Genomic DNA, 11601 nt, shown 5'->3' with positions numbered 1-11601 from the left:
AGATATGAATACAGTAACTGTGTGGTGAGTATGGCAGTCTATTTTTATATATATTCAAAGAATATAACATCTATACACAAAATTTTTTCGAATGAACCGATTAGCTATTGAAAATATAGAATTTCTAGAATCCGGATAGGAACTCTTAAAAATCCTCTCTATCTGATAACCAATCAATATCTCCAATAAATTTTTATTATACAAATGTAATATTGATCTATGTATTAATTAAGCTCCTGTATATTTATAATAAAAATAACTAGTACAAAAAAATAAATAAGGAACATCTAATATAAATGAAGAGATTGAAATTATCGAAGGTAATGCATATGCTAGTTACTCAGTCGATATTTTCTTTTTTTAACGTTTATTGGTCACAAATGTTTCTTCTATTGTCATTCTTTATCTTTGAATGAATCACAGTTTGACAGCAGAAAATTTGTAATACTGAAGAAATAAAAATAAAGCAAAAGTTCAGTTTAAAAACAAATTTACAGAGGAATTAATTTAATTACAGAAGAAGAAATAAGATTAAAGGAACGTGTACAATATCAAGTTGACTTCAATTTTCCACGTTAAAGCAAAAATACGCCTTTTTCAATTTATTAATATGTTAATATCTTCTTCATTCCTCTTTCTTTCTTTCTGCCTGTTCTTGTCCTTTTGAATCATCATCTTCTTGGCCTTTTTCTTTTTCTTAATTTAGTAATATCTTAATTCTTTCTTTTTCCTCTCTGCTTTTCTTTCTCCTCTCTTTTATCAATTTTTATTTTGCTTCTTTTTTTAAATTTATTTTTTACTTTACGAAATTTCTTCCTTCTCTTCTTTCACCTTTAATGTGTCTAAAGGCTGACTATCCAAAGGTTGACTATCACTATTGCGACTTGGAGTATCGTAACATGGTGTCGCGCTAGGTGCATAAACATTTGCCAATTGCTCATATTGATTCAAATCTCCACTGTGTTGACTAATCTCTGACATATTGCCTCTATTAGCATTTTCTTTCGGAAATAATTCCTGCTCATATTTGATTCTCTCTATATCGCGAATTTCTTCTTGATCTCTTCTCATTATCCTCTCTTGGCGATTCGATAATGCATCGTTCATGGTATCACCGTCAGTTCGTTCAGTAGTAGAGGGACCACTGGTCTTAGTGAAGAGATGTATGGGTCGTTGAAATCCTTTGGAGGGATGAGGTGGAATAGAAATAACCTCGCACTTGCAAAAACCGACTTCAGAAGATAGAAGATATTGTGTAAATTTCTGTGGTAGGAACTCGATGCTGTGATAATTTTTATAGATCCGCTCCTAAAAGAAATAAAACAATGAATAGAATATTAAATCATAATCAATAAACAGAAATAAAAAATACAAGAAAATTTATAATAGAAGACAAAATAAGAAAATATTTAGTAAATATTCAATAAAAAAAATAAATTATATTAGTATATTACATATTTACAGAGAACAGAAATATTATAAATAAGAAATTAATAGTCATTATAAAAGTATGCAACTCGCTACTTACTGTGAGATTCTTTTTTTTAGTATAGCTGGCCCAGCCCTGAGGTTCCAAAATGAGGACTCCACCGGGACGTAACTGCGCGTGCATGCGCTTGAAAGTTTGTTTTAATCCAGCATCGCCAAAATTCAAATGAATCCATTTGGTGATGGAAAGACATAGAATTGTATCGAATTGCGGCTGTTCCGCACACAGAAGTGAATCATCTTCGAGTACATAATTACCCTAAAACCATATCATATATATCAATATCATGCATAAATAATGTAATATGTTTATATATAGAAGTGTTTATAAAATAATTAGGCAATATTAAGATTACAAATCATTGTTCAAAAATGTAAAACTTTCTTCAATTTTAAGGTTTTTTTGAACTAAGAAATTGATATATTGCAAGACGCTTTTTATGCTAATAATATAATCTAATTATATAAAATTATAAAGTAATATTTTGACAAATTTTCTTAACATTTTCCTATTATTACACACGCACAAATATATGAATACATGAATACGTGCATTGATGTGTACGTTGTAAAGTAAAAAATTGAGAAAATTTATATATATCCCAGCAAACATTAAGTAACAGTTATATAAGTGTTAGTTGCAATTTCCCACTCAACAATATAACTGTTATATAACTTACATGTACATAACTTACATGTTATATAACAGTTATATTGTTGAGTGGGAAATTGCAACTAACACTTATATAACTGTTACTTGATGTTTGCTGGGATATATATAAATTTTCTCAATTTTTTACTTTACAACGTACACATCAATGCACGTATTCATGTATTCATATATTTGTGCGTGTGTAATAATACTGTTACTTAGTGTTTGCTGGGATGTATGTGTTTTATAATATAAATGTTTTATAGTATAAATTTCTTTCAATCTGGAAAATTAATTTTTGTTATTAATATATATTTCAACAATTATACAATTAATAATATCCAACATATGTGTGTGTGTGTGTGTGTGTGTGTAATAAAAACATGTCACACACATATAAACATTTTTTTTCTTTATTTAAATGATTTATGATGAACTATAAACTTATAATCCACTCTGATTTTCCAGAGAGGAAAAAAAGGAAAACAAAGAAACGAAGAAGTAGAGAGAGAAAAAGAGAAAGAGAGAAAATTAAGAAAAAAGAAAAAGAAAAATATTGTTAAATTTTTTTTAATTATAAATATAGTTTTCAGTTTTTCGAAAAATTTATTCGAAAATTATTCATATAGAAATCTAATTTTTATATGCAATAACATAATATATAAATGAATATATACTTTACCTGCACAAAAGTGACATTATAAGGGAATCCCTTATGTTGCTTATTCTTCGTAAATCCTGGAATATCCACAGGCCCATAATTAATTGGCATCGACATAGGAAAGAAGCTAGCATCCGAAGAATCCCTTTTATCATTATCTTCACTGCTTGCAGGACTTTGAACACAATTTACATAGTGTTTCACATTTTTCCGAGCAATATTTATTAAAGTTCTATCAATATCAATCCCTGTAACACTTTTGGCACCAAAATCTCTGGCAATTGAGAGTGTAATGTGACCAATATTGCATCCAATATCTAGAATATCCTTCTGCAAAAACAATTCTTTTCGCTGTGCAAACACTTTCAACCTAGGATCTATTTCATGATGAGGATTTCTATATCCATAATATCTATTGTAATTTCCATATTGATATCTAGCATCTTTGGGCCTAAAATTGGGCATTACATGTTGCTGTTTCTTCTTTTTGTCTTGACTGGGCCTATGTTGTGGCCTGGGTTTCCAAGCACCAGGTTGCGGAATTACTGGGCTCACTATTTTATCCTTTGTGTCAATTTTTCTCAATCTTTTATCCTTTATTTCTTCTAAACCTTTTAACCGTAACTTATTTTTGTCTTTTTGAGGACTTTCTGTCGTATTTCCTTTCATTATACTTTCATCTTGTACATTTTGTGTCTCCTCTAAACTTATTCCTTCATTAGAAAGCCTTTCTGTTGATGATTCAATTACTGCACTACTTCCCTCAGTTTCTCTCAATTTGTTGGTTTCGCTAGACTCCATCTATTTTTATACATTCAAAAAATACATAATTTATAAATATACATAATTTATAAATATCTTTTAAATATTCTTATTAGAATTAGAGTATTAAGGATTTTTAAGTATATAAATATTATAAGAACTCTTGAAAAATTCTATTCACAAAATTTTAATTAAAATAATTTATTATAACATTTTTGAATGTGTTTTGTAATATTTATGTAATATTTATGTAATATTTAATGTTTTCTAATATTTTTTTTAAAGATTTTAAATTCAAGAATTAAATAATAAAGAATATATTTTTAGCACATTAAGAGATGTTATACTATAAATTACAATTCAAAATATGTTATTGGTTTTACAAATAAATGAGAGACAGAAAGAGAGCGTAAAAAATACTATCTATATAATATCTAACTGAAATTTAAAATTTAAAAATAAAAAATGTTAGAAAACACATCTAAAAATTTTAAAATTAATTAAAATTTCGTTAATATTCTAGATTTCCTATAATATTTACATGCTTAAAAATCTTTTATATAAATAATCAACATAAATAAATGTGAACCGCCATAACTTACCATCTTTGCTTCATCCTTTCCAGATCCAGAAGAGGCTCTCTTTCTTTTTCTATTTCTTCGTTTAGAATTTCTCTTTGTGGGTGATATCAACTGTTTCTCATATTCTTCATTGTCATTACAATTTGTCAAATTCAAAGGATCACAAATATTTGGTGGAATAATCACTTCAATAATCTCTTTTTTGTGCTTTGGAGTAGGAAGTGGACTTGATTTTGGAGTAACTGCATTCATGACTCTATTTATTTCTTCATCTTGCATGCTATTTAAATTTAAAGGATCACAAATGTTGCCTCCTAGTAAGAATTTCGTGGGAGGTATAATGACACCTTCCTTCTTTCTGCGTTTATAGGGAGGAAAGAACTTTCCATTGCTACTGAAGCTACTTTGAGATCGTTTCCTGTTGCTAAATTTGAAATGACGATTGTCATCATGCTTGTTGTGCTTTTTGTGCGAAAGATTGAAAGGTTTTTTAGATTTATCGTTCTCTTTCTTGGTATTTTGGCCCAATTTTAGAGGACGATCCAATTGTACAGAAGACATTTTCCACAAACTGAAAAATAGAAATAACACAAAAAATGTAAAAATTAATCATGATGTAAAGGTATGAAAAATATAAAAATGTGTCTTATTAATATAAATATGTAAATAAGCAACATTCTCTATGCATGCTGAAGTACAAAGGAAAAATGTAGAAATATAAATCGATTAAATTAAGGTAAAAAAATAAATAAATAAAAATAATTACAATCAATTATAATGTAAAAATAAACTTGCAAATATTATATTTAAAAAATATAATATAAAATGCATATGATAAATAACATTATAGAAAATATGCACAGTGATATATGTATCTATCATCTTACAGAAGAATGCAAGCAAATTTTTATATAGATATTTATATATATATATATATATATATATATATATATAAATTATATTATAAATAAATAAAAATAAATTTTAATTATTAAATAAATTTTAATTACACAAAATCTGTAGATAAAAAATTCAGTAATTAAATTATTAAAGTTACACTTATGCAAGCATCTGCTAGGTACCTGTTTTTTAATATATGTTTTACACACACACACACACACACACACACACACACACACACACACACACACACACACACACGTGTGTATTGGATCGTCCTGTGTGTGTATGTGTGTATATATGTATGTAAAACAAATTAATTTATAATAAATTGCCCTAATAAAAAAATAAATAACAACCTAGATTATCCAATATCTAATTATTAAATTAAATAAACTACTTTATCATAAGCGTAAATTTAGTAATTTAATTATTGAATTTGTTTATTTCCCGATTATGTATAATTAAATTTTATTTTTGTTTATTTATAATATAACTTAAATCTATATAAAAATTTGCTTTTATAATAACGAAAGTAAATCATTCATTATTTTTCGTCATATAACTTAAATCTATATAAAAATTTGCTTTTACAATAACGAAAATAAATCATTCATTATTTTTCGTCATATAAAAATGTTAAGATAAAATAATGATCAAAGATTTGATCCCTTGAGCAAACTATTCTATACTTTCTTTCCTGGAACACTTTTAATTATTTGAAACAAAAATATTTAAAAAAATTATGATAGAAGAGCGAGCGAGCGAAAGAGAGAGAGAGAGAGAGAGAGAGAGAAGAGAGAGAGAGAGAGAGAGAGAGAGAGAGAGAGAGAGAGAGAATAATTCGAAAAGAATTGTACAAGTTTAAAAAAAAATTTTAATTTTTATATATATTATATTTTATGTGTATGTGTATTTCTTACCTTTTATAAAGAAACACCATACATATACACATACACACATACATGCATACATATAAAAAAGAAAAAATATATATATATTTTTTTCTTTTTTTTTCTTTAGTAAGGACAATTAAACATTTTTATTATAAAGAAAGCAAGAAATTACCGTTAAAGAAAATTAATCCATCTTTTTTTGGATTTTTTTTGAACTTGGATTAATTTACATTTTTCTTTTCAAATGAATATAAGACTGTTTTATTTTAAGCGCAAAAAGTGTAAGAAAAAATTCAACTAATGCAGAGGACTCTATTAATTCCTGCTACTCCCTTTTTTCTACATTAATAATTTATATTAACTGCATTTTTTTTATATTTACTCGTTATTTATACAACTGAAAATATTTGAATTTTTTGAAAAAAAAGGAAAGAAAAAAAAGAGATTTTGAAAAATTCGTAAATAAAATCAACAATACTCTCTACACTTTCTACACTTCGGTAAAGCTCGGGTCGTTCGTACGACGCGCGCATGCGTCACGTTGCGCGGACGAGCAGCCAGCGAGCCAGCTGCTTCCGACGACACATCGTGGATCTACTATGTCCGACATTACGGACTTTCTTTCGCTCGACGTTCGCGTCGTTGATCAAGATTATGTGTACTCACCTCGAGAAACAATCGCTCTCACCGGTCCCTTTGTTCCTGTTACTCGTACAATTATCTTCAAAACAATCTTCCTCGTACACCTCGTCTATAATTGTGTCAACCTTGCGACGCGTATCCGTCTACGATGGCGAATAACTGCTTATCGAATGCGAGCTGGTGCAAGCGGCAACCGAGAGCCGAGAGCTCGTGTCGCACTGCGACGCCATTTTCCATTAGGCTTTGCCGAATATCATGGCCGTATTAATGAAACGCAAAACCCTGCAAAAAAATAATATATATCGAAAAAATTTGAAATTATTTCAATAAATTCCAAATTAATGGAAAAAATTTGATTTTTATTTTTTCGAACGAAAAAGATATAAAATGTAATTATAATGATTGTATATAATATATAAAATTGAATTAACGTCATAAAATTGAAGTAAACAAACTATCATTTACAATGTTTCACTTTAACGCGTAATAGTAAACGTTACACACAGCGCACATATATATAATGTTGTCTTATGCTATTATATATTAATATATTATATTTATTAGGAAAATCGTACCCAATAAAGAAATGAAATATAGAAAATACATCGTTACATGCGAAGCAAATTTATATCATCCAATCCGTTAAAGTGTTTTTTAAACATAAAAAGTATATCGATAATATCGCAAAATGTAATCGTCTGTAAAATTATGTAACAAGCAATCAAATTTTTGTCTGCAAAATTGACTGGAATAAAAAAGGAATAAACCATGTTTACGTTCGTGTGAACCCCGTCTAGCGTACGGTGGCGCTTTTCTCATATGTAAAATCCTCGCACAGTCGCGCTTCTCTTTTCCTTTCATTGCATTTTCCTAATTAATTTTAAAAATTAAAAAATTTTGAATCAACCGAAACAACTGCATAAAATTTCGAAATTTTGCAAAGAATGGCGTTGCGCCGTTTGTCAACGAACGAAGATCACGATATCACAAATCGCAATTTTATGGATGATATAAAATCGACACCAATGCAGTTATTCAAAGATCAGAATTGTGAACAATCTAATATTGCGGCAGAAATAGAGCAGACAACTCCACGGGTAAATAAAAAAAATGACAATTTTTATTTAAAAAAATTTCAGTCTCTAACTTGAGGTTACTAGTAAGTATATATAAAAATTTAGTTTTTGAAAAATTGCAATTTAATTAAGTTTTTTTCATAACAAACTTACACATGCATGTAGCAATTGATAGTTTTCCTTAAATAATATTACGAATACAGAAAAATAATAATAATATAATTTATCTTGATTCTATATAAATAAACATATACACACACATACATCAACAATACACATATAGATAATAATACTAATTATACTAATATAATAATAATAATAATAATAATAATAATAATAATAATAATAATAATATATCTGAATATATAGTAAATATATCTACATATACATATATAATATATAAAACTCTACTAGATAATACATATATAAAGTTCTACTAGAGAAAAATTTACAGTTGGTAGTCTTTCTCACTAATCGATTAAATTCAGATATTATTAAATTAAATTATCTATGCATTGTTTAACATATATATATATATATATATATATATATATATATATTTATATATATTTATATATATTGTACACGTTTATATTTACTTTTAGAATGAAGCATGGGACAGTTTGTGGTTTCACATTTTTGAATTATTCGTAATCTCTCCGACGATAAAAAGGATCACTCCTGTGCCTCCGAACGCGCCCATAAAATCGAAAAAATCTTTTTCTAAGGTGGGATTAAAACCTAAAAAACTTCACTTTACAAACAAGGAAAAGGATAGAATAGATGAAAACTGTTTTCAACAAAGCGCAGATTATTCAATAAAAGCACTTGATAACAAAGCAATATTTTCGAAAGAAAAGTACAAATTGAAAGAAAAATCAAGTAAAATTCATCAGGAAAATTTGAGCGCTATGCTACGAAATATACGGCTTGAGACAGATGATAAGGAGAATAAACAGTATGAACGATATGAAAGAAAAGCAAGAGATGATCATTATTCTGCCATAAATAAGGAGCGGACGACGAAATGTAGCAATAATTGTACGCAAACATTGAAACTAAACCGTAATTCGAAAGACAAATTTGTACACTTTCGTATATAAGTTGACTGGAATAGCGATTATAATTGATATAAATGATTATAATTGATAGATCAGTATGACAATTAATACAGTATATTAATTAATTAGCAATTTTAATAAGTTTATTGAATACTAAAAAATTATTAAATCTGTACGATAATAATTCAATCAGTATATATTAATGATTACTTTATTGTCAATATGATTGTGATTATTAAATTAGTATACGAATATATAATACATAAATAGATTTAATTAAATGTTCATAAATATCGTTGTATTAAAATATGAGAATGAGTAATATTATATGTATATGATTAATATATTAATGATTAATTAATTAATTAAATAAGTATGATGATGATTACCGATAATATAAAGAACTACAAGATGTAAGAAAAAGTTATAAAATATGTAAAGTCGAATGTAATACACTTTCTTTCAATAAAATATTGACTATATATTCAATAAAATATCTTTCAATAAATAGTGACTGTTATTTAAAATAAGTAAATTTATAGTATAATTATGATAATTAATCAGATATTGATTTGAGATATGTATGTGTATATAATATATGAATAATTAAATAATTATTATTTTTATATTCAATATACATATATATGTGTATATATATTATTATATATAATACATAAACAACATTTAAATGTGTATACACACAATTATAAATATTTTTCCCCTTTTTATTCTAAATACATATTCTTCTAGGACCATACGAGCGTGCATTATATATGCATTTATATTTATTTATCTATCAATGGTAATATATATTGCACGTACATACACACTCATGGTCTGAGAGGGGGGGGGATATGTATTTAAAATAAAAAGAGAAAAAATATTTATAATTGTATGTGTATACATGTTTCAATGTTGTAAATCTAGGAAGAATATATATATATATATATATATATATATATATTCTTATTATTTAAAAAAATTTGTTCTTTAAAAATTATTGTCGTAAAAATAAAAGATTTATTTTATCGATTAATGATATGAAAGCCGTTATTTAGTGAAGTAATTTGTAATAAGAAATGGGAAGGACAGGGGGCGACACTTAAACAGTCTCTGATATTACATAATAAGTTCTGTATGACCCGCGCTGTATGGCTTTGAGCCAATGCCTGCTTCTTGCTCAATAACAAAAAAATTACGTAATAAAAAATACAACGAATTCAATTAAATTCAATGCACATTGATACGCACTCGTTTTGTTTTCTATATTTGATATTAAAAAAGTGATATAAAAAACTATACTGTTTTTTATATTATACAGAAAGTGAGTGAGAACAGTTTATAGTATTTTGCTAATACAATAAATATTTTTTATAATGAAAATAAAAGTTTCGCATGCTAACGATAGAATCGTAATTGATAGATTCTGAATTCTGATAATAACATCAAGACATTATAATCTAATTGAAAAATAATAAAATAAATTAATAATAAGATAATTAATAATAAGATAAAAATTACATATCTTAAATGACTAAGGAAAGAAATTAAAATTCTATCCAAATCTATTAAATGAAACATTACTTTTATTTAAAATTAATTATATATTTAAGTTAAATTAAAATATATAAAATTTTAGTGTAAAGATTAAAAATTAAAATAAAATCAAAGTTTAAAGAGAGAAAAGAAAAAAGAAAGAAAAAAATTTATAAAAATATAAATTTTAAAATTTACTATTTAATTATTCATTTATTTTAGAAATTATTTTACAAAAAATATTACTTATTTTCTGATTTTTTTTCTTTTCTCTTAAATATTTATATGGATACTTTTATATAGATATATTGACGGAAAATATTACAACTTGAAAAATTTTTAAAAACTATAATTTCTTAAAAATTAAAAAAAATTTATCTTCGTAATAGATATCTCTTCAAAAGTTTTTTATTTTCAATTGAAACAAAACATTAAATAGATATGAAAATTTACATATAGATTAGAGCAATATTTTTTAGAACATGTACTATTAAAAAACTTTTTAGAGCAAATATTATCAAAAAATAACATTTGACAAAACTAATTTTAACGGAAAAATGCTGCTATAATATTTTTTTATTGATACTGTCAATATACATACGCACATATATACAATATATCAGTTCGTCGTACAACGGAGAGTCGCTGCATCCGCTGACGTCATGGTGACCCGTCGCGACCCCGACAAACCCCGGCAACGATATTAACATAACGATTTACAATTGCTTATATGCGCGCATAATCGGTTGGTTTCCGCTCATTGACTTTCTTTTCGCGTATCCATTTCTCGCGTTTTAATAATTCGCTATTAGGATCGTCTTAAAATAATTTATAGGATGCGAGTAAATTATAAACTAACAATGAGGTCATATATTGTACATAAAATGTAATATATTATATGATAATTTGTTTCATGCAACGTTCTCATAAAATTTTTAAACAAAATTCTCGAAATTTTAAGAATATTTCTAAAAATCTTAAGAAAATTCCTAAAAATATAAATTCTTGAAAGTAAGAAAGCTTTTAAAAATACAATTCTTTTTACATATATTTAACATATCTGTAATAATTTTACAATTCCTGAAATAAAGAAATTAAACATTTTTTAAAGTTTTTTTAAATTTTTTATAATTTGGAAAATAATTTTTAAGATTCTCTAATCTTTTTAAAAATGACTTTTTATTCCGAGAAATGCGAAAGAAAGAAATACCTTTATTATATATTACCCTACAAATTATTATATATTATACATTATATTATACAGTATTTTCTTAGAATTATGGTGCGCTCAAAATATATATATATATATAGAAGATATTTTGGACGACAATGTGTAATGATTTAAC

The 11601-nt window shown here is 26.0% G+C and overlaps 1 protein-coding gene across 1 annotated transcript; it reads right to left on the bottom strand.

The window, feature by feature from the left end:
- Positions 1–634: 634 nt before the first annotated feature.
- On the bottom strand, positions 635–6812 carry LOC105248868 (probable RNA methyltransferase bin3). The gene is made up of 5 exons (XM_011253907.3): positions 6607–6812; positions 4166–4715; positions 2823–3602; positions 1529–1747; positions 635–1308 (listed from the first exon to the last, which is right to left on the bottom strand). Exons 2-5 carry the CDS (start codon positions 4703–4705, stop codon positions 802–804), a joined length of 2046 nt encoding a protein of 681 aa, XP_011252209.1. The 5' UTR covers positions 4706–4715; positions 6607–6812; the 3' UTR covers positions 635–801.
- Positions 6813–11601: the final 4789 nt, after the last annotated feature.

This window comes from Camponotus floridanus, unplaced genomic scaffold (genome assembly GCF_003227725.1).
Source record: "Camponotus floridanus strain SB8 unplaced genomic scaffold, Cflo_v7.5 scaffold33, whole genome shotgun sequence".
NCBI classification, from domain to species: domain Eukaryota; kingdom Metazoa; phylum Arthropoda; class Insecta; order Hymenoptera; family Formicidae; genus Camponotus; species Camponotus floridanus.
This window is presented reverse-complemented; position numbering and strand designations above follow the sequence as displayed.

Excerpts from the sequence above, each read along its gene's own strand:
- LOC105248868 (XM_011253907.3), bottom strand. The coding sequence starts at position 4,705 with ATGTCTTCTGTACAATTGGATCGTCCTCTAAAATTGGGCCAAAATACC. Across the intron at positions 3,603-4,165 it reads GAAAGGATGAAGCAAAGATG|ATGGAGTCTAGCGAAACCAA; the intron begins GTAAGTTATGGC and ends GTATAAAAATAG. Across the intron at positions 1,309-1,528 it reads CTAAAAAAAAGAATCTCACA|GAGCGGATCTATAAAAATTA; the intron begins GTAAGTAGCGAG and ends TATTTCTTTTAG.